A 24,794-nucleotide genomic window follows, 5' to 3' on the forward strand; every position below is an offset into this window, starting at 1 on the left:
CTTATAGAAGAAAGCTTAGATGCCTTTTTCAAACAAAGATAGCAAGACAACGAAGAAAAATTAATAGGAGTAAATTAGAAAGTTGCTTAAAATTGCATGCTCTGTCTGAATCACAAAATACAAAATTTGGGTTCATTGTCCCTTTAAGTAATGAAAACATACTTACCGAAAGACACCGATCCACATATAGCAGATAGCTGAAACAGTTATCAGTAGAGGTAATGGAATAAGAGTATATCGTCGATCTGAGTAAGGGAGGTAGGAAATGAATCTCTACGACCGATAACAGAGAACCTATGAAATAGATCTCCCGCAAGGAAAACCATTGCATTCAATAGGCGATACTCCCTTCACATCCCTCTGACATTCACTGTACTCAGAGGAATCGGGCTTCAAAATGCTGTGAAGCGCATGTCAACATAGAAATCTTAGCACAAACTTACTTCACCAGCTCCATAGGAGGCAAAGTTTGTAAAACTGTATTGTGGGTGCGGTGAGGGGTGTATTTATAGGCATTTTGAGGTTTGGGAAACTTTGCCCCCTCCTGGTAGGATTGTATATCCCATAAGTCACTAGCTCATGATCTCTTGCCAATTACATGAAAGAAATATAATCTGGGTTACCCGCATGTGTAGTAGTAGGGAACTCACCTCTCGGGGGACAGAACTCCCAGAGGCGGATGGCTCAGCAGTCCCTTGATTCCCGAGGCATATAGAACATAACTAATTAACCTGTGTCAACGGGCCAATTCACATTCTTCACAAGTCGAAGAATCTGAAATTTGAACAGTCTCAGCATCAGAATTCAAGAAAAATCCAAAGAGAGTAGCAGCAAAAAATGTGTTTATTGGGCACAACACAACATTAACAGCAACGTTTCGGTATTGCTACCTTATTCATGCTAAACATCATACTGGAATGATTCTATTTATACCTAAACACCACTAGGTGGCGCTGCAAATGCAACTTCCTATTAACCCTTTACATCAAAATAATTAAACCTTTTACATCAAAATAATTAAAAACAATTCTACAATGTATTCATTATGATTAAGTTACAATCATAATAACACATATAATACAGTGTATTTATAGAATCATATTACAATCTCAATTACAGACTGATAAATAGAAAATTAACTTATAGAAAAACAGACATATCAAGATCTTTATTTAACCCATTCGGTTCCATAGTGCCTAATTTCCAAATCCAAAAACTTTCTCTCTGTTTAAGGAGAAGTTCTCTATTCCCTAACCTTCTTGGCATTTCTATTTTCTCAATAATTTGAAAACGCAATTGCCCAATTGAATGGCCCATTTCCACAAAATGCTGTGCTACTGGTGCTTTTAAGTTCTTAGTTCTAATGGAGCTTTTATGTTCAATTATCCTATCTTTGATAGTCCTAGTCGTCTCTCCGACATAGCCCCGCCCACATGGGCATTTAATTAAGTAAACTACATAGGTGGTTAAGCATGTGTGAAAGCCATTAATTTTGAACTTCTTTCCAGTAATTGGATGAACAAATGTGGGCCCTTTAGTCATGTTGTTACAACAAGAGCATCCCAAGCAGGGAAAACACCCCTCATTCTTACTTTTAATGAATTTTTGTGTTGATTTAATATTTGTCCCTATGTCTGCTCTAACTAGTTGTTGTTTCAAATTAAAACTCTGTTTATACGCTGGCATGGGTAAATTCTTAAATTCCTTAATTTGGGGGTTACATTCAGAGAGTATTGACCAGTGCTTCCTCAGAATGCGTTGGATTTGGTTAGACTGGGAATTAAATTCAGATACAAATATGAGGCGCTCCTCTTTATTATTTTGTTTCTGTTTTACATTCAGTAAACTTTCTCTAGAGACTGAAAGCGCATGATTAATTTCGGCTTCTAATATATCTGATGGGTATCCTCTTTTAGTAAATCTGTCTGCCATTTCTATCATTCTTGTTTTTAATAAATTGTCATCAGTAATAATTCTGCGGGCTCGTAAAAATTGACTACGGGGGAGGGCCTTAAGGAGTGATCCAGGATGAGCACTATCAAAGTGCAATAAACTATTTCTATCTGTCTCCTTCCTAAACAGATCTACCTTCAGCTCTCTTCCATTTTTAATAATCCTAGTGTCAAGAAAAGTAATATCACTTTCACTCCAAGTCAACTTGAATTTTATATGGCTAGATGCTCCATTTATATCTTCCACAAACTTCAATATCAGAATTCTCCATGACTGGATATAGAATATAATAAGATGTACTATAAGAAAACAAAATCTAAACGGCACGTGATACCCACAATGGCTGGGGCACCAACCACCTTCTATGAACCAGACACAGGCAGACCAGAATTCTCCGTCGGCACGCGGTCAGGAATGCGGAAATGGAAGACCAGATTGTAAACACGCTCAATTACAAGGTGAACCGTACAGTCCAAAAAAAGCACGCCCAACCATAAGGTTGCGTCACTTCTAAAGGCCTTTATGTTCCAAGCCAGGAACCCAGTTAACACTACACATAACGAGATTGAATCACATAACAAACATGATTAAACACCTCCCCTATGTTCAATAATCCCCCTCAGGAGATATTAGCCCTCAATTCTAAGATACTAAAGGAGCCTCACTGAGGCCCTATACTCGATAAGTCCCACAAGATAGCATCTTACAGGAAACAAATAAGTTACAGTACATTCTGATGAAGTAGACTGAAATGATCTTACCGGAATCTACGCCGTGGAACAGGAACACAGCCCTTCAAGTGTGACGAATAGTAGCAGCACCTCCACCATGTACTTAAGAGAAGAAAGCGAAGTTCGACAACGCTGATTGCTTGTGGAGCTGTGAATATGAGTCGGGATGGTTATGCAGAAAGACTCGCCCTGCATCTCTGGACTCTAACTTTCATCCAGGCCCTCACTGAGAGACTGATAGAATTACTTTAAACTCCCGTCCCATGTCGAAGAGTACTACCCTCCATAAGAGACAACAAACTGACACTTCTCTGCCAATTGAAAGGCAAAGAATGACTGGGGGATGAGGGGAGTGGGAGGAGTATTTAAGCCTTTGGCTGGGGTGTCTTTGCCACCTCCTGGTGGCCAGGTTCTTATTTCCCAAAAGTAATGAATGCAGCTGTGGAGTCTCCATTTATAAAGAAATCAGAATGTCCATATCAAATTATAGAAAGGAAAAACAACTGGCACCTTACACTCCCACTGTCTGGGGCACTCACCACCTCCTATGACCCAGACAGATAGAGAAGAAACTCCTCTCCAGAGACATCCGGTCAGGAATCTGAAGCGGTGAAAAAAGAAAAACATGACCGATCCTGGTCACATGGTGCTCATGTAGGACCTGTCCTTGCTAAGGGAAAGCGCGCCATTTTAGCTAAAGAAAACAGCGCAGCTCTTCAAATGAAAGAACCTGTATGTTCCGTACCTGCCTAAGAGCCCAAACGTTCATACACATAAGCAGTCGAAATCTTATAACAAATATGATTAAAAAAACATGTTCAATAATCCCCCTCAGGAGATATTAACCCTTGATTCCGTAAAGATAAAGGAGTCCCACTGTGACCCTGTCTTCTTATTGTTAACATGTGTGTAAAGTAATGAAACAATCTTACTGGAATCTATGTTGTGGAACAGTAACATGGTCCTTTAAGTTTGACAGATTGTAGCAGCGCTTCTGACATGGACTTGAGTGAAGTAAGCAGGCAGCGAAACTCGTCAACGCTGATTGCTTATGGAGCTGTTAATATGAGTCTAGATGGGTTTGCAGAATGACTCTCCCTGCATCTCCAGACTCTTACTTTCGTCAATGCTCTCACTGAGAGGCTGACAAGACTACTTAAAACTCCAGTCCCATCTCGAAGAGTACTACCCTCCATAAGGAACTACTCCGAAATCTTCCAACACTTCTCTGCCAACCTCCTGTGACGAACGGCAAAGAATGACTGGGGGATGAGGGGAGTGGGGGAGGTATTTAAGCCTTTGGCTGGGGTGTCTTTGCCTCCTCCTGCTGGCCATGTTCTGTATTCTCACAAGTAAGGAATGAAGCCGTGGATTCTCCTCATATTAAGATAGAAATACTATAAAGGTTAATCTATGTCAAAGAATGTTAGAATAAATTGTTTCCATTTTTTACGATTTATTGAAAACATATGTATAAATGGTTTATAAATATTTATAAATATTTATGCATTAGACTTCTGTTTTTAAAGATCCACCATATCACTGTAATGTTCAGTTCATGATAATTTGATCATAAGTGTCAAGGAGACAATTAAACCAAAGGGCAGTAACATATTTACATTTCATTAGTTTAAAAAAATATATACAAGATTTATTTTAAGAAAACATTACTAAAAATATCCAGACATCAAATCCAGTTTAGAAATCAATGTAAAATATACATACACAAAACAAATCAAATAGAGCATATGTTGTATTTGACTATATGCAACAACTAAAAACAAAAATGGAAGAAATTAAAAGCCAGTACGGCATTCATTTGACCAGTCTAAATTTGGCTAGTAATGAAAGGTGGTCGGAAGAATTGTTCTCATTAGGAAGACCATTAATACTCCAAAGGTCTTGTTCAGTAAGTAAGGACAATCTCCCAAGTAGATGTAGACCACCGCATGAGACATCAGCACCTGTGTAATAAAGCAAGAGGTTATTTGTCCAGTTATATTTAAAAGACATCAAATACATCATACTTTTGTGTAAAAGTTGTGCTTTGTCCCACGTTCACTACAGAGGCCAACAATCTGTAACTTGAGCTTTCAAAATAGAGCAAAATAGTCTCATCCACATTATTTGATTTGCAGCATTTGTGGGATTGATTTCTGGCTTCTCTGGGGAGCGTGCAGTTTTACACACAAACAATAGGTGTTTAATGACCTTTTAATATCTTTTATGTGGTTTATTCTGGATTAAATGATTGATTTACCTTTAAAGCGATTACAGCTAAATTTAATTAAAAAATCTCACAAAAAGTTATAAAATAAGAAACATTAAAAAGGTATAGTGTACTGTAATTTTTTTCACTTAATATATTCTCAATTATTATATTAGCTGCAAAGAATTTGAAATGACTCCTTTAGGGATTTTTGTTTAATTTGAATTAGTTTCTTTTGTTCATTAAAGCCACCTACTATTATGCTCAAAAACATGCCTATTAAAATGGGCTGAGTCTGCAAAAAAGAGCAGATCTTATCTTAGCTCTCTCTCTATTTAAGCAAATACAATATTTAAGTATTTAAACATTCATTTAAGGTGAGGTTTTAATGAACAGCTATTTCAAATACAAATATAAACAAAGCAGTAATTATTAATACATTTAAGCTATGCATACGATTTAAAAAGTCACTGAAAGCACAACGTTGTCTGCTTTATTCAAAGCGAGAGCATACTACATTAAAAGACACATAAAACCCAAAAATGAGAACACGCACAATTTTAAACAACTTTCCAATTTACTTCTGTAATCAGATTTTCTCACATGCATCTGCATGCACTGTACTTAAAAGAAACTGCGCAATAATGGCGCGAAAATGAGGCTCTGCCTAATACAGTGAAAGGCCCTTCCTGACTGGGAAGGTGTCTTAACTAGTGCCTGGCGATAAAAAACGTTCCCCAAATAATAAAAGTGTGAAATCCACTTCAAACTTTAAATAAAAACTTAAATAAACAATCGATTTAGCCCTTAAGAGTGTCCACCAGTTAATAGCCCATAATAAGCCCTTTATTCTTTCTAAGTCTAAGAAAATGGCTTACCGATCCCCATGAGGGAAAAATGACAGCCTTCCAGCATTACACAGTCTTGTTAGAAAATGGCTAGTCATACCTTGAGCAGAAAAGTCTGCAAACTGTTCCCCCCAACTGAAGTTCTCTCATCAACAGTCCTGTGTGGGAACAGCAATCGATTTTAGTTACTGCTGCTAAAATCATACTCCTCTTTTAAACAGAACTCTTCATCTCTTTCTGTTTCAGAGTAAATAGTACACACCAGCACTATTTTAAAATAAACTCTTGATAGAAGAAATAAAAAACTACAACTAACACCACAAACTCCTCACCATCCCCGTGGAGATGCTACTTGTTCAGAGCGGCAAGGAGAATGACTGGGGGGCGGAGCCAGAGGGGGAGCTATATGGACAGCTCTTGCTGTGTGCTCTCCTTGCCTTTCCCTGTAGGGGAGGAGAATATCCCACAAGTAATGGATGACGCCGTGGACCGGACACACCAATGTTGGAGAAAAGATGTTATTGAAGTTCAGGAGTGTGCACGTGTCTGCAGCACTATATGGCAGCATTTTTGCAAAGGTATACATTAGTAAGAGCACTAGATGGCAGCACTATTTCCTGTCATTTAGTGCTCCAGACACAAGCACACTACCGATCTAGATATCTCTTAACCCTTTAAGTGCTAACGACAGCTCTAAACCGTCCCAGTCAGGTACTGACGGCGGCTCAGAGCCGTCGCTAGCACTGACTCACCTTGAGGGCAATCTGGCAGCTCCCACCTAGTCCCACCCTGGGGATCTGGCCTGAATAGTGAGAGACGACATGATTCGCGCAATGACGTGATGACGTCACCGCGCAACTTTAAAATGAACAATGGACAATATAGGGAAATGGGGGCATGCTGCTTAGAAGCTTGTATCCCAGGCATCTAAGAAGCTACAGACCCTCAAGACCCATCATCTTAGGTAATCGTCTAAACTTTCCAATGGTATAAGTCTTGGGGATCTGGAAAAAGGGTAAAAAAGTAAAAAAAAAAAAAAATGTATGCTTACCTGATAAATTTCTCTCTTTCCTGACATGGTGAGTCCACAACGTTATCATTTACTGTTGAGAATATCACTCCTGGCCAGCAGGAGGCGGCAAAAAGCACCACAGCCAAGCAGTTAAGTATCCCCTTCCCACAAACTCCAGTCATTCGACCGAAGGGAAATGGAGAAAAAGGAGAAACACAAAAGGTGTAGAGGTGCCTGAGGTTTAGCAAAAAAATAACGGTCCAATAAAAAAAAAGGGCGGGGTTCCGAAAAGAAATACATTTATTAGAAAAGCATAAATTTTTTTTTTTTTCCTAAGATATGGTGAGTCCACAACATAATCATTTACTGTTGGGAACCAATACCCAAGCTAGATGACACAGATGACTAGGGAGGGACAAGACAGGCAGACCTAAACAGAAGGCACCACCGCTTGAAGAACCTTTCTCCCAAAAGAAGCCTCAGTCGAGGCAAAAATATGAAATTTATAAAATTTTGAAAAATATGCAAAGAGGACCAAGTGCGGCCTTGCAAATCTGTTCCACAGAAGTTTCATTCTTGAATGCCCAAGAAGAAGAAAACAACTTATACCTCTCAGACAGATAGAAAGAGAAGTAGCAGTAGCTTTCAAACCCTTACGCTTTCCTGAGAAAACAAACAGGGCAGAGGACTGGCGAAAATCCTTAGTCGCTTGTATATAGAATTTCAAAGCATGCACAACATCCAGGTTGTGCAACAAACGATCCTTAAAAGAAGAAGGCTTAAGACCTAGAGCATGAACAACAATTTCCTGATTAATATTTCTGACAGAACCACGTTAGGTAAAAAAACCAACAGAGTACGAAGAACCGCCTTATCAGCATGAAAGATAAGATAAGGCGAATCACTGCAAAACCGAGAGTTCCGAGACTCTCCAAGCAGAAGAGATAACGATAAGAAATAAAACCTTCCAAGATATACAACTTAATATCAACAGAATAAACTGAGACTGTGCAAAACTCTAAGAACAAGGTTAAGGCTCCGAGAAGGAGCAACAGACTTAAACACAGGCATGATTCTGAACAGGACCTGAAAAACAAAATAGAACATTTGGCACATCCGTCAGCCGCTTGAGTAACAAAAAAGAAAATGCAGAACTCTGACCCTTCAGAGAACTGACAGACAATCCCACCTCCATACCTTCCTAGAGAAAAGGCAAAATCCTAGGAATCCTGACCCTACTCCAAGAGTAGCCTTGGATTCACACCAATAAAAAGGTATTGACGCCATAAGGCCTTAAGGAAAAAATGTGGAGTAACAGGCTAGCGAGCCTGAATCATGGTTTCAATGACCAACTCAGAAAAACAACACTTCGAAAGAAACTAATCGTTCAATCTCCAAGCAGTAAGCTTCAGAGAAATGATATTTATATGAAGGAATGAACCCTGAAAGAAGGTCCTTCCTCAGAGGCAACTCCAAAGTGGAAGAGATGACATCTCCACTAGGTCTGCATACCAGATCCTACGAGGTCACGCAGGGGTTTTCAGAATTACCGATGCCCTCTCCTGATCGATACGAGCAATGACTTGTGGAAGGAGAGCAAATGGAGGAAACAGGTATGCCAGACTGAAATCCCAAGGAACCGCCAGAGCATCTATCCGGACGGCCTGCGGATCTCTCGACCTTAAATCGTACCTTGGAAATTTGGTGTTCTACCGAGACGCCATCAGATCCAACTCCGGTATCCCCCATTTGAGGGTTTACCTGGAAAAACACCTCTGTACAGAGAGCCCACTCCCCAGAATGAAATGTCTCACTGCTCCAGAAGTCCGCTTCCCAGTAGTCCACTCCCGGGATGTGGACAGCAGACAGACAGCAATTGTGAGCTTCCGCCCACTGAAAAATTCGACCCACCTTCTTCATGGCTAAGGAATTCCGAGTTCCTCTCTGGTGGTTGATGTAAGACACTGAGGGGTTATTCACTGGAACCTGAAAAACCGGGCTAAGGACAACTGAGGCCAAGCCATCAGAGCATTATAAATCGCTCTCAACTCCAAAATGATTATAGGGAGAGCAGACTCCTCTCAAATCCATAGTCCTTGCATCTTGAACGAGTCCCAGACTGCTCCCCAGCCCAGCAGGCTGTCGTCCGTGGTCACAGACACCCAGGAAGGTTTCCGGAAGCAAGTGCCCTAAGACAGATGCTCCTGAGAACACCACCACAGAAGAGAGTCTCTTGTCGACTGATCCAGATCTATCCTCTGAGACAGATCTGAACGGTCCCCTTTCCATTGTCTAAGCATGCAAAACTGCAGAGCTCTCAAAAGGAACAGAGCAAGGGAATATGTCCATGGAGACTACCATTAGACCAATTACCTCCATCCGTTGAGCCACTAAGGGCCGAACCTTAAACTCAGAGAAAGTCAAGAGGAGACAATCTTTGATTTCCTGACCTCTGTCAGGAAACTTATCATAGATAAGGAAAACATTATGGTCCCTAAGACAACTAACCCTGTAGCTGGGGAACTCATTTCCAGATTTACTTTCCATCCGAGGAAACGTGGAAAAGAAAACAAGATCTCCAAATGAGCGTCTGTTAAAAATATGGCGCCTGAACCAACATGTCGTCCAGAAAGGGCGCCACTGTAATTCCCCAAAACCTGATCACGGCCCAGAGTGAGACAAAATCAGGGAGCCGTGGAAAGGCCAAAGGAAAACAACAAACAAAGTTTTTCAGAAAAGCAAATCTCAGGAACTTGAAGATACGCGTCCTTTAGGTCTTTGATCTGAATCTCACTTCTTGCGATTTCCCATAGAATAGGAAAAGCAGATAATGCCACAGATACCGCAGAAGATATCTGGGCAGCAAATTATGCAGGCAAATAACTCCTCCAGGAGATAGAGAGGAACCGCAGGGCACTGCATGTGACGCCATTGAGGCTTGGGACGTAAAAGAAGAAAACTGTGGCATTGCCTAAACAGCATCATCCTAAGAGACATTGACTCAGAGATTCAACAATCTATTAATTATGCACCACGTGCCACAGGGCATAACCAGCCTATAATAATAAAAACAGAGACACCCATGTCCTGGCATTTAGTACTGATATACCTGGCAGAAGGGGTATGAGACACACCTGGAAGTTATTTGCTGTATCTCAAGAGACAAAATCATAAATTTAAAGAAAAAGTCCTCTGTTCCAAGATCCTGATCTATCTCAAGTCATAATCAAGTCTCAAGTTTGAATTAAAACCAGACTAAAAAACATAAATTATGCTTACCTGATAATTTTCTTTTCTTCCGTGGGAAGGAGTCCACAGCCGCATTCATTACTTATGGGAAATAAGAACCTGGCCATCAGGAGGAGGCAAAGACCCATCAGCCAAAGGCTTAAATACTCCTCCCACTTCCCCTATCATCCAGTCATTCAGCCGAGGAACAAGGAACAGTGGAAGAAGCATCAAGGTGAAAAGGTGCCAGAAGATGAAAAACAACAATGCCTCAAAAACGTGCGGAGGGATGTGGACTCCTTCCCACGGAAGAAAAGAAAAATGATCAGGTAAGCATAATTTATGTTTTTCTTTCTAATGGAAGAGAGTCCACAGCCGCATTAATTACTTATGGGAAATTTATACCCAAGCGAAGAGGACACAGAATGCCAAAACGGGAGGGTAAGAGGCGGACCATATGAAGGCACCACCCAAAAACAGATTCCCAAAACAAAAAGACCCTGTCTCGTCCAAAGACAGGGAACAATAACCTTTTGAAAAAACCAACAGGCGGCGCTATTGACACAAATCTACCAACAGGTCAGAGAACCTGCACGGTCACCACAAATAGACACAGCCGAGAACACGGACCCCAAGGACACCATTCCTCAAGGCAACAGCCCAGCCGCAGCCCCTCACCAACTAGGGAACCGGCGACCATTCCCGACGGGAACATAAGCCTGATCTAAAGAGAAAAAAAACCCAGGTCATTAAAAAAAAGACAACCCACACCATCGGACAGACGTACTCTGACCCATGTCCCGCAAATAGGAACCGCAGCAGAATACCAGAGAACACGAAGAGAACAGACAGATCTCAAGAACCAGAAAACGAACAAACAGCTAACAGCAGAGACAAAGGGCACTCCTATGATAAACTGGACACCAAAGGGAAAAACCCATACCAGCTAACAGGAGAAAACAAGCCCAGTCCCGCCCCCCAGACTACAAGAGACTGGGGGTGCCACACTAGACGGTAGCAATTCCAGAAATGGAACAATAAAAAAGAAGCCGGACAAAAAAAGGAGATGCAAGTGGAGCGAGAAAAAAGCAGAGCCTCTAAAAAAGGAACACCCCACCCCGCTCTTGTACCACCAAAACAGTACAACCACTACAGGCCACAGAGCCATATGCCAAAGCATCTCTGAGCACACAGCCAATAAATCTAGTTAGGATTCGTGCAGTGATGCAAAAACAACCCCTCCAAATGACAGGTAGCCAGACAAGCCAACAGGCCACAATAGTCAGCAAACTGGCACACACCACCCCTCAGTAAAATGGGGAGGAATAAACGGTCACTTAAAAAAAAATTGACGACTGGAACCCTGAGATAAGCCACCTAGAAAACGGGTGATAAGAAACCCAACGGTCAGCCAGCCAATCTCCGAAATCATGGACCACTGGAACCCATCACACAGAGAGACAAAAAGGCCCCCGGTGGAAGACACGAGATAAGCAATACTCGTCCCCCAAAACCTCAGTAACCATCAGTGGATGATTACCCAGACACCACGCATCCAAAGGGTGCCTCTAGCCAAAGAGGTCTGGCAAAAGCCACAGGAGAACAACTAACTGCGCGAAACCTCAGAGAGACAATCACTCAAGCCCCCTAGGCCCGTCCATCAGACTACCAATCACAGAAGCAGGGAAAGGTCCAACACGCTATCATAGACCCTACAGGTCGAAAACGAGATCAAGACATAAGGGTGAAAAGCAGGGTCTCATGAAGGCAAAACCCCCAGCCCAGCTTCACAACTGGGAAGAGAACCGAAAACTTCTGAACTCCCCATAAATGAGAGACAAAGGAGCACATCCTAATCTCAGTCCTAAGGTCCAAGGAAAAACCCAGGAACAAAGGTCAGGAGAAACCAGACCGCCGGAGCCCTAGGTCCACATTCAGATTCCACTAAAATCTAATAGGGAGGACAATTTGGTCGCCTTCAAGTCACAAATTAAACGAGGCTATGAGGAACCCATCAGAGAAAAAGGGTACTCGCTGAAAGTCACAGCTAGATTCGAAGTCTTGGCCTTCAGCCTTGAAGGGAATTAAGTTTACCCTAATCCATCGTAAAGCCCAACGTACAACTCCAAGTTTGATCCGACCAACAATCTCCGCAAAGGAGACCGAGCGGTGAAAACCGTCATGGAAGGATAGTAACTACATATCAGAAGGCAGGCGCTTCACACCCAGGTTCAACCCCCCAACCTTCAACTGCGGGAGCGACGAACAAACCACTACACCACCATCCTTCAAGTTTGTGCCAGACTCCTAAGAGTCCACGTATCGATCAAACTGACCGCACAAAATGGCAAGGACCACAGCCCTCCACCTGAGCTACAAGGAACCCAGTGAGACAACACCGGCCCTATGTCTGAAGCAGAACTGCCACAGGCCAGCCCAAGCCCTTCCGACATCCAGACCCACAGGTATAAAATGCAGTATTAGTGCAGTTTTTCTTTTTTTTTTGAAAAAACAAACACTGAACAAGTGAACCTGCAAGTCACGCCAGGCAAAACGTGCGTCACTAACAAGCAACAAAACACACCAACAACTCCGGACAAGATCCGGGAACAATCTCTGTAAAAGAAAGTAAATCGAGCAATCCCAGAATTCCCATAGGGAAGAAAAAACAAATAAATAATCCTGACAGGATAAAAGAACAAACAAGGGCCCCCGCAGGCATCTGCCCAGAAGGAACCATGTATCTGTAGTACCTGACAGAGACCGCACCTTCAGAAAAAAGTACTAGGAAAGCTCACATTAGACTGACCAGGGAAAACAAACCCCTTAAGTCTACCACCCAGAACCCTGAGAAGATCCCTGATGATATAGTAAAGGATCCCACAACAAATCAGACGTCGCAGGTGCACAATCCAGTAGCGAAAAGAACAGGGGGGCACGATCACCCCCGGGGAAAACACAATGACGCCATTCACTGTCTGAACACCCGGGATAAATGGAAAATAAGATAGGAGCGCCAAAGGAGGCAAGGCCAAAGGTTAAGGGAATAGATGGTATGATGTAGTCGATAAAATTAGGATTAGAATTAGAGTTAATCCTCTAAGATGGTGGACCACAAAGATTGTGTTAGTCCTACCTAGTGTTTTAGTAAATTCGTTGAAAGCATGGAGTCCAAGCGTCTAGCGCTTTGGATTGGGGGTTAGTGTTAATATGTACTGTGAAGGCATATATAGGTGCAGGACAATTAATATTATAGTGGAGAATTGCTATATATAGTAATACAAAATGACACAGAACATACGTCTTCCAAATAAAATATCACAGTTTAATACAGTTGTATACAATTTAGTACAGTTGTATACAATTTAATACAAAATACATAAGAAAATATGGATCCATAACAATATAAAAAAATTAAAAACAATGTTGCGGTGAAAATTCTAAAGTTCTAAAATAATTAGAAATGGTTGAGGTCTCTCTGACAAGATCCCTACGTATGTTAGGGGGAGGGCAAGCTAAAGTACAGCTGTACAGCAAATTTTAAGTATTCTAATAAAATGGCAGTATAGATATGGCGGTTAAAAAATGGCGGATAAAAATTATATATGTCGGATAGAAATTATATATGATAAAAATTATATATGATAATAATAGTCTTGAGAAAGGCCTCTACTGCAGGCCGAAACGCGTTGACAAGTATATGGTGAGCATTATTCCTTTTTCAATTATTGCTGATTTATAACAATATCACACTATGTTATTTTTTGTTTACAGGTTTTGAGGAATCCCCAAGTTCTTCTCTTTTTTCTCATATATATATTTTTCTATTTTTGTTCTAATTTTTGCATTATATATTTTTTGATTTTTATATCATTGTTCACTTTAATAAGAACTACAGGCTTTTTGAAGTTTAACAATTTTTGTTTTTTCAGTGATCACGTTCACTAATTTGTGCACACACCAGTCACATACATATATTTTTTTCATTTTGGATATTTTGGATATTTTTATATTTTGGATATTTTTATTTTTATATTTTGGATACTTTTTGTCTTTTTGAGACATCACGTCTTTCAAAAAGGATTATAATCTTTGGAATATTTTTGTGGACTTTATTTTATTGCATATCTTTGTGTTCTTTCACGGATTGAATCACTTCACATTAATTTGGACTGCCTTCACTTCTGTTTAGAGATCACATTTCTTCTCATCACACATTTGCCCATTTTGGACTATCATCTGATCATTATTTGTTTATTTGCACACTTGTGGATTTTCATTTGTACATTTGTGTATTATTATCATATATAATTTTTATCATATATAATTTCTATCCGACATATATAATTTTTATCCGCCATTTTTTAACCGCCATATCTATACTGCCATTTTATTAGAATACTTAAAATTTGCTGTACAGCTGTACTTTAGCTTGCCCTCCCCCTAACATACGTAGGGATCTTGTCAGAGAGACCTCAACCATTTCTAATTATTTTAGAACTTTAGAATTTTCACCGCAACATTGTTTTTAATTTTTTAATTTTTTATATTGTTATGGATCCATATTTTCTTATGTAATTTGTATTAAATTGTATACAACTGTACTAAATTGTATACAACTGTATTAAACTGTGATATTTTATTTGGAAGACATATGTTCTGGGTCATTTAGTATTACTATATATAGCAATTCTCCACTATAATATTAATTGTCCTGCACCTATATATGCCTTCACAGTACATATTAACACTAACCGCCAATCCAAAGCGCTAGACGCTTGGACTCAACGCTTTCAACGAATTTACTAAAACACTAGGTAGGACTAACACAATCTTTGTGGTCCACCATCTTAGAGGATTAACTCTAATTCTAATCCTAATTTTATCGACTACATCATACCATCTATTCCCTTAACCTTTGGCCCTGCCTCCTTTGGCGCTCCTATCTTATTTTCCATTTATACTACAGCACATACCGCAGACTTTTTTGGGGATCCGCTTTAGACAGGAGCCACAGGTCACCCTATACACAAGCGCTATAAGCAAAACTAATTTGCTCTGAACACCCGGGATAGGTAGACAAGCACATAACTGCAATGAAACCTCAGGGTCCTGCAGGCGAATCAACGCCATTAAAATATTAAAACGAAAATTTCCCGCCATCTCCGGGGTGAAAAATCCACCCTGCGCAGAGGAGACATTAACATCGGGGTCTTCCGCAAAGGTAAAAGGAGTGTGCGGATGGGAAGGCACCACCTGAGGAACAGAGCCCCCAGGAGCCGATGGCTCAGAAGGTCCAGGGTCCCCCGAGTGACCCGGCAACCCATGCAGGCACGAAAGACAAGATTGGCAGACTTGCGATAACAGGCACAAATTACAGTCCTCATCAGAGGATGATTTAGAACTCAGATATCAAAATAGTCTGTGCATTAGAATCCTCCATGTCTAGACTTCAATAAAAAAGCAAATTTGAAAAAAACTGGCACCTGACACCTACAATGGCTGGGGCATTCGCCACCTCCTATGACCAGGCCTCTTTCCACCGTCACCACTCGGTCAGGAATACAGAAGGGGAAGAATACCCACCCAAGTGTACACATGCACAGTGACCAGATGCCGCAAAATCCAAAAAGCGTGCCAACCAAAAGGCGGCAAACCAGGCCCCATAACAAACAAGCACGTCTGAGAAAAGAAAATCGTAACTCAGGGCCCAAATTCCCGCACACCAGCAGGAAGATATAAGTAACATGAGAAAAACCCCATCCCGTTCACGAAACCCCCTGAAACGGAAGATAATCCCTCGATCGAGCAGAAGGAGCCCCAATGAGGCCCACACTGAACAACAAATTACATTACAGTAACGTAATAACATGAAACGATCTTACCGGAATCCACGCTGTGGAACAGGAACACAGCCCTTCAAGTGTGACAAATAGTAGCATCGCCTCTGCCATAGACTTGAGAGAGGACAGCAGGTAGCAAAGCGAAGTTCGACAACGCCAAGTGCTGAAAGGAGCTGTGAATACGAGTCGGGATGGTGTTGCAGGGGAAGCTCCCACTGCATCTCCGGACTCTCACTTTCGCCCAGGCCCTGACATGAGAGACTGACAGGACTACTTAAAACTCCCGTCTCGTAGCACCCTCCATAAGAGACAAAATATAGAAAAAATAAATTAAGGTATAATAAAAAAAAACTTCTGACACTTCTCTGCCAACCTCCTGGGACGAAAGGCAAAGAATGACTGGGGGATAGGGGAAGTGGTAGGAATATTTAAGCATTTGGCTGGTGGGTCCTTGCCTCCTCCTGGTGGCCAGGTTCTTATTTCCCATAACTAATGAATGCGGCTGTGGACTCTTTCCCATTAGGAAGAAAAAACAGAATTTATGTTTACCTGATAAATTTCTTTCTCCTACGGTGTGTGTCCGGTCCACGGCTTCATCCTTACTTGTGGGATATTCTCATTCCCTACAGGAAATGGCAAAGAGAGCACAACAGCAGAGCTGTCCATATAGCTCCCCCTCTAGCTCCGCCCCCCAGTCATTCGACCGACAGTCAGGAGAAAAAGGAGAACCATAGGGTGCAGTGGTGACTGTAGTGTACAAAAACAAAAATTTTAAACCTGACTAAAAGCCAGGGCGGGCCGTGGACCGGACACACCGTAGGAGAAAGAAATTTATCAGGTAAACATAAATTCTGTTTTCTCCTACATTGGTGTGTCCGGTCCACGGCTTCATCCTTACTTGTGGGAACCAATACCAAAGCTTTAGGACACGGATGAAGGGAGGGAGCAAGTCAGGTAACCTAAAGGGAAGGCACCACTGCTTGCAAAACCTTTCTCCCAAAAATAGCCTCCGAAGAAGCATAAGTATCGAATTTGTAAAATTTGGCAAAAGTATGCAGAGAAGACCACGTCGCTGCCTTACAGATCTGTTCAACAGAAGCCTCATTCTTGAAGGCCCATGTGGAAGCCACAGCTCTAGTAGAATGAGCAGTAATTCGTTCAGGAGGCTGCCGTCCGGCAGTCTCATAAGCCAACCGGATGATGCTTTTTAACCAGAAGGAAAGAGAGGTAGCAGTAGCTTTCTGACCTCTCCTCTTACCAGAATAGACAATAAACTATGAAGATGTCTGTCTGAAATCCTTTGTTGCTTCTAGATCTTTTAAAGCACGAACCACATCTAGATTGTGTAACAAACGTTCCTTTTTAGAAACTGGATTAGGACACAGAGAAGGAACAACTATTTCCTGGTTAATATTCCTATTGGAAACCACCTTTGGAAGAAAACCAGGTTTGGTACGTAAAACAACCTTATCTGTATAGAACACCAGATAGGGTGAATTACACTGCAAAGCAGACAATTCAGAAACTCTTCTAGCAGAAGAAATAGCAACCAAAAACAAAACTTTCCAAGATAGTAACGAAATATCAATGGAATGTAAAGGTTCAAACGGAACCCCTTGAAGAACTGAAAGAACTAGATTTAGACTCCATGGAGGAGTCACAGGTCTGTAGACAGGCTTGATTCTGACCAACGCCTATACATCTGGCACGGCTGCCAGACGTTTGTGTAACAAGACAGACAGAGCAGATATCTGTCCCTTTAAAGAACTAGCTGACAGACCTTTCTCCAAACCTTCTTGGAGAAAGGAAAGAATCCTTGGAATTCTAATTTACTCCATGAGTAACCCTTGGATTTGCACCAATAGAGATATTTCTGCCATATCTTATGGTAAATTCTCCTGGTTACAGGCTTTCTAGCCTGAACCAGAGTATCTATAACCGATTCCGAAAACCCACGCTTAGATAGAATCAAGCATTCAATCTCCAAGCAGTCAGCTGCAGAGAAACTAGGTTCGGATGTTCGAATGGGCCTTGCACTAGAAGGTCCTGTCTCAATGGTAGCTTCCATGGTGGAGCCGATGACATATTCACCAGGTCTGCATACCAAGTCCTGCGTGGCCACGCAGGAGCTATTAGAATCACCGAAGCCTTCTCCTGTTTGATCCTGGCTACTAGCCTGGGGAGTAGAGGAAACGGTGGAAAGACATACGCTAGATTGAATGACCAAGGCGCCTCCTATGCATCCACCAATGTCGCCTTGGGATCCTTGGACCTGGACCCATAGCGTGGAACCTTGGAGTTCTGACGAGACGCCATCAGATCCAGATCTGGAATGCCCCATAGTTGAGTTAACTGGGCAAAGACCTCCGGGTGAAGTTCCCACTCCCCCGGATGGAAAGTCTGACGACTCAAATAATCCGCCTCCCAGTTGTCTACTCCTGGGATGTGAATTGCAGATAGATGGCAGGAGTGATCCTCCGCCCATTTGATGATCTTGGATACTTCTCATCGCCAGGGAACTCTTCGTTCCTCCCTGATGATTTATGTACGCTACAGTCGTCATGTTGTCCGACTGAAATCTTATGAACTTGGCCTTCGCTAGTTGAGGCCAAGCCAGGAGCGTATTGAATATCGCTCTTAGTTCCAAAATGTTTATCGGGAGAAGAGATTCTTCCCGAGACCATAGACCCTGAGCTTTCAGGGAGTCCCACACCGCGCCCCAGCCTAGGAGACTGGCGTCTGTCGTGACAATGATCCACTCTGGTCTGCGGAAACTCATTCCCTGCGACAGGTGATACTGAGCCAACCACCAGAGAAGCGAGTCTCTGGTTTCCTGGTCCATCTGTATCTGGGGAGACAAGTCTGCATAATCCCCATTCCATTGCTTGAGCATGCACAATTGCAGTGGTCTTAGATGAATTCTGGCAAATGGGACAATGTCCATTGCCGCCACCATTAGACCGATAACCTCCATGCACTGAGCCACAGACGGCTGAGCAATGGCATGAAGAACTCAACAAGCTTTTGAGAGTTTTGACTTCCTGACCTCCGTCAGAAAGATTTTAATTTCTGCCGAATCTATTATTGTTCCCAGGAAGGGAACCCTTGTGACCGGGGACAGAGAACTCTTTTCTACGTTCACCTTCCACCCGTGAGACCTTAAAAAGGCTAGAACAATATCCGTATGAGAATTGGCTCTGGGAAGAGACGACGCCTGTATTAAGATGTCGTCTAGGTAAGGTGCTACTGCAATGCCCCGCGGTCTTAGTACCGCTAGAAGGGACCCTAGCACCTTTGTGAAAATTCTTGGAGCGGTGGCCAACCCGAAAGGAAGGGCCACAAACTGGTAATGCTTGTCCAGAAAGGCGAATCTTAGAACTGATGGTGATTTTTGTGGATTGGAATATGCAGGTATGCATCCTTTAGGTCCACAGTAGTCATATATTGACCCTCCTGGATCATAGGCAGAATTGTTTGAATTGTTTCCATCTTGAATGATGGAACTCTGAGAAATTTGTTTATGATTTTTAAGTCCAGAATTGGCCTGAACATTCCCTCCTTTTTGGGAACTACAAACAGGTTTGAGTAAAAACCCAGTCCTTGTTCTGCTTTTGGAACTGGGTGAATTACTCCTATTTTGAAAAGGTCTTCTACGCAATGTAAGAATGCCTGTCTCTTTGTCTGGTCTGAAAACAAGCGAGAAAGGTGAAACCTTCCCTTTGGGGGAAGGTCCTTGAATTCTAGGAGATACCCCTGAGAGACAATCTCTAAAGCCCAGGGGTCTGGAACATCTCTTGCCCAAGCCTGAACAAAGAGAGAGGAGTCTGCCCCCCACCAGATCCGGTCCCGGATCGGGGGCTATCCTTTCATGCTGATTTGGTTGGAGCAGCAGGCTTCTTGGCCTGTTTTCCATTGTTCCAGCCTTGCAATGGTTTCCATGCTGGTTTGGGCTGGGATGCGTTACCCTCTTGTCTAGAGGCTGTAGAGCTAGAAGCTGGTCCGTTCCTGAAATTGCGAAAGGAACGAAAATTAGGCTTATTTTTTGCTTTGAAAGGTCTATCCTGTGGAAGGGCATGGCCCTTTCCCCCAGTGATTTCTGAAATAATCTCTTTCAATTCTGGCGCGAATAGGGTCTTACCCTTGAAAGGAATATTAAGCAATTTAGTTTTGGACGATACGTCCGCCGACCAAGATTTTAGCCAAAGCGCTCTGCGCGCCACTATTGCAAAACCTGAATTTTTCGCCGCTAATTTTGCTAATTGAAAAGCGGCATCTAAAATAAAGGAATTAGCCAACTTCAGTGCGTGAATTCTGTCCATGACCTCATCATAAGGAGTCTCTTTCTGGAGCGAATTTTCTAGTTCATCGAACCAAAAAGACGCCGCCGTGGTGACAGGAATAATGCACGAAATTGGTTGCAGAAGGTAACCTTGCTGAACAAAATTTTTCTTAAGTAACCCTTCTAGTTTTTTATCCATAGGATCTTTGAAAGCGCAACTGTCCTCTATTGGTATAGTTGTGCGCTTAGCTAATGTTGAAACTGCCCCCTCTACCTTAGGGACCGTCTGCCATGCGTCCCTTCTGGGGTCAACAATGGGGAACATTTTCTTAAATATAAGAGGGGGAACAAATGGTACACCTGGCTTCTCCCACTCCTTAGTCACTATATCCGCCACCCTCTTGGGTATCGGAAACGCCTCAGAGTGCACTGGAACTTCTAAAAATTTGTCCATTTTGCACAATTTTTCTGGAATCACCAAAGGATCACAATCATCGAGAGTAGCTAGCACCTCCTTAAGTAGGGCGCGGAGGTGTTCTAGTTTAAATTTAAATGCAATGGTATCAGTCTCTGCCTGCTGAGAAACTTTTCCTGTGTCAGAAATTTCTCCCTCAGACAGGCCCTCCCTCACCGCAAACTCAGATTGATGTGAGGGTACCACAGATGAATTATCCCCTGCGTCTGCTTGCTCATCCTCTGTATATAAAACTGAGCAATCACGCTTTCTAGGGTAAACTGGCAGCTTGGATAAAAAAATTTCTAAAGAATTATTCATAACTGCCGCTAATTGCTGCATAGTAACAGCCATAGGCGCGTCAGATTACTAGGTATCGCTGGCGCGGGCAAAGCTGGCGTTGACACAGAAGGAGAGGATGATGAACTATCCCCACTACCTTCATTTGAAGAATCATCTTGGGCAACATTTTTAAATGTGACAGTACTGTCCTTAATTTGTTTGGACCCTATGGCACAATTCGCACAAACATTTAATGGTGGAACCACCTTGTCCTCCATGCACACAGAACATAGACTATCTGAAGGCACAGACATGTTAGACAAACCTAGGCAGCTTCTTAATGCAAAAAATGTAACTTTATACAAAAACATTACTGTCTCTTAAATAATAAAGGAGCACAATTTATTACTGAAACGTCAGAAAAACAACAAAGCAATATCCAATTTTTCTGAAATTTTCACCGTAGTGTCTTAAAGCTATGAAAGTATTGCACACCAAGTTTTATATCAATTGACCCTTAAATGCCCAAACCGGAGCTGATAACAGCAATTAACCGGTTAAAACACTACAGTCCCCTGCCACAGTCTCCACCGCAGCTTTTACCTTCCTTATGGGTTAACCAAAAAACGAATAAACCTCTTATAAGTCCTTTTCTAAGCCTCTTGACCTTCCACGTGAAGCTGCATGAACCTTCTGCTGAAAGACAACTGCGCAACTGAGGCGCGAAAATGAGGCCTCCTCCCTCTGTCATCCAGAGTGAAGGGGCCTTTCTGACCAAAATAGGTGTCTAAACGGCTGCCAGGTGCAAATAACATACCCAAAAAGTGTTTTAAAGTTTGAAAAAACACTTGAAAGTCACTTAAACATGATAAAAAACAAACGACTTAGCCCACAATAGTGTCAACCAGCAGAGAGCCCAAATTATAAGCCTTAATTCTGTTAATGAGTCTAAGAAAATGGCTTACCTATCCCATAAGGGATAACTGACAGTCTTCTAGCATTACTTGGTCTTGTTAGAATAGTGACTGATCATACCTGAAGCAGATAAGCCTGCAAACTGTTCCCCCTTGAAAGTTCTCTGGTTTAACAGTCCTGCGTGGGAACAGCAAACGATTTTAGTTACTGGTGCTAAAATCATACTCCTCATGAACAGAAATCTTCATTTTCTGTTGCAGAGTAAATAGTACAAACCGGCACTATTTTAAAATAACAAACTCTTGATAGAAGAAATAAAAACTACAACTAACACCACATACTCTTTACCATCCCCGTGGAGATGCTACTTGTACAGAGCGGCAAAGAGAATGACTGGGGGGCAGAGCTAGAGGGGGAGCTATATGGACAGCTCTGCTGTTGTGCTCTCTTTGCAATTTCCTGTAGGGAATGAAAATATCCCACAAGTAAGGATGAAGCCGTGGACCGGACACACCAACGTAGGAGTAAATGGCTTACCTATCCCAGAAGGGATAACCGACAGTCTTCTAGCATTACTTGGTCTTGTTAGAAAAGTGACTGATCATACCTGAAGCAGATAAGCCTGCAAACTGTTCCCCCTTGAAAGTTCTCTGGTTTAACAGTCCTGCGTGGGAACAGCAATCGATTTTAGTTACTGGTGCTAAAATCATACTCCTCTTTAACAGAAATCTTCTTCATTTTCTGTTGCAGAGTAAATAGTACAAACCGGCACTATTTTAAAATAAACTCTTGATAGAAGAAATAAAAAACTACAACTAACACCACATACTCTTTACCATCCCCGTGGAGATGCTACTTGTACAGAGCGGCAAAGAGAATGACTGGGGGGCAGAGCTAGAGGGGGAGCTATATGGACAGCTCTGCGGTTGTGCTCTCTTTGCCATTTCCTGTAGGGAATGAGAATATCCCACAAGTAAGAATGAAGCCGTGGACCGGACACACCAATGTAGGAGAAATAAAAGATTATTACCACCAAACATCAGTGGAAAATTACTTTATTGGATTTACACTTTTCTTGGTTGTATTGGAGATGGCAGCTCCATTTAGCATATAACTAGCGCCCTCTATTGGGCACTGGAGTATGTCTAACTCAAACCATGTTTAAACATAGATGTTATTCCAAAGACCGTGTATCTAGGAGCACCGTATTTAACAAGGAAAAACAATCCATAATTAATAGCTTCTCAATTAGAAGAAGCACATCTCCGTAGAATCACACATCCGCAAAAACATATACATCGCTCAGTTCTAACTGATAAGAAAAGGGGGTCACTTGACCGGCTCAGAGAGAGACGAAAATAGCACTTCTCCGCCAAACATAGGAAGAACAAGGGGGGGAGCATAAGCACAGCTTTCAGAAATAAGGGGCGCGGCTAAATCTAACTGCGCGCCTTAAGGCTGTGACACACTGCAAACGATGCGGCGCGAGGCGAAGCAGCTGCTTTGCATCGCTTCTGAAGTTCAGATATTTCATCTCTGAGTGCTCAGCTACGCGACCTGACAGAGTGCTCAGAGATGAAAAGGCAGGACACACTGAGCGCGCACAGCCGCATCTAGAAGCTGCATGCCGCTCCTTTTGCGGTGTGTCACAGCCTTTATTCTATCAGCCGAGAAACTACCACTTCAGCATCAAAACTAAGCGAGAGACGCTCCGCTGAAAAACCAAGTAAAAACATTTGCGCCTCATTTTCCAGATACACTTTACTGTCAGCACCCCTCTCAATGTGAAAATATAATCTTTTCACACTTACAATACAAATGTGTCTTTTAAAAGAGCGCACTCTTATGCCTCTGACCGGAGAAAATTAAGCCGTTATAGGTATAATTTCCGAGTGATCATAAATACAAAGGATTAATGGTTAAATAGAGGGATCAATTAACCCTAATGAGACTCTACCCACATGAGCCACAACATAGTCAGGTAATACTTAACCCATAAAGTATTAAACTCTAGTCTCCTTTAGTCACAATGGGTGCCTGCGTCCTGTCTAGAATAGCCTTCCCCAGGATATACAAGTCCCAGATATAATGTAGCATAAATCAAACAGAAGTGCATGCCCCCCAAACATAGAAGACCAAGCACTTACCTGTATCTAACCGTCCGGCAGGAGGACAGCCTACCAGGTGAGAGAGGATGCCACTCCTCACAGAGACCTGTAAAAAAAAAAAAAAAAAACAGAATTTATGCTTACCTGATAAATTTCTCTCTTGTGATGTATCGAGTCCACGGATTCATCCATACTTATGGGATATTCTCCTTCCCTACAGGAAGTGGCAGAGAGAGCACCCACAGCAGAGCTGTCCATATAGCTCCTCCCTTAGCTCCACCACCCAGTCATTCGACCGAAGGCTAGGAAGAAAAAGGAGAAACTATAGGGTGCAGTGGTGACTGAAGTTTTTTAAATAAAAATATACTACCTGTCTTAGACAGGGCGGGCCGTGGATTCGATACATCACAAGAGAAAGAAATTTATCAGGTAAGCATAAATTCTGTTTTCTCTTGTAAGATGTATCGAGTCCACGGATTCATCCATACTTATGGGATACCAATACCAAAGCTTTAGGACACGGATGAAGGGAGGGACAAGACAGTTACCTTAAACGGAAGGCACCACTGCTTGTAGAACCTTTCTTCCAAAAATAGCCTCCGAAGAAGCAAAAGTATCAAATTTGTAAAATTTGGAAAAAACATAATTTATGTAAGAACTTACCTGATAAATTCATTTCTTTCATATTAGCAAGAGTCCATGAGCTAGTGACGTATGGGATATACATTCCTACCAGGAGGGGCAAAGTTTCCCAAACCTTAAAATGCCTATAAATACACCCCTCACCACACCCACAAATCAGTTTAACGAATAGCCAAGAACTGGGGTGATAAGAAAAAAGTGCGAAAGCATAAAAAATAAGGAATTGGAATAATTGTGCTTTATACAAAAAAATCATAACCACCACAAAAAGGGTGGGCCTCATGGACTCT

The 24,794-nt window shown here is 42.1% G+C and overlaps 1 protein-coding gene across 1 annotated transcript in view; it reads right to left on the reverse strand.

Annotated features, from left to right (window-relative positions):
- Positions 1-4,120: 4,120 nt before the first annotated feature.
- Positions 4,121-24,794, reverse strand: part of ANGEL2 (angel homolog 2) — a gene marked incomplete in the record, with an annotated part of 89,839 nt that continues 69,165 nt past the window's right edge. Inside the window, 1 exon segment of the mRNA XM_053712471.1 lies at positions 4,121-4,648. Within this exon segment, the coding sequence (XP_053568446.1) occupies positions 4,500-4,648 (149 nt within the window).

Source organism: Bombina bombina, chromosome 4 (assembly GCF_027579735.1).
Source record: "Bombina bombina isolate aBomBom1 chromosome 4, aBomBom1.pri, whole genome shotgun sequence".
In the NCBI taxonomy this organism is placed as follows: Eukaryota; Metazoa; Chordata; class Amphibia; order Anura; family Bombinatoridae; genus Bombina; species Bombina bombina.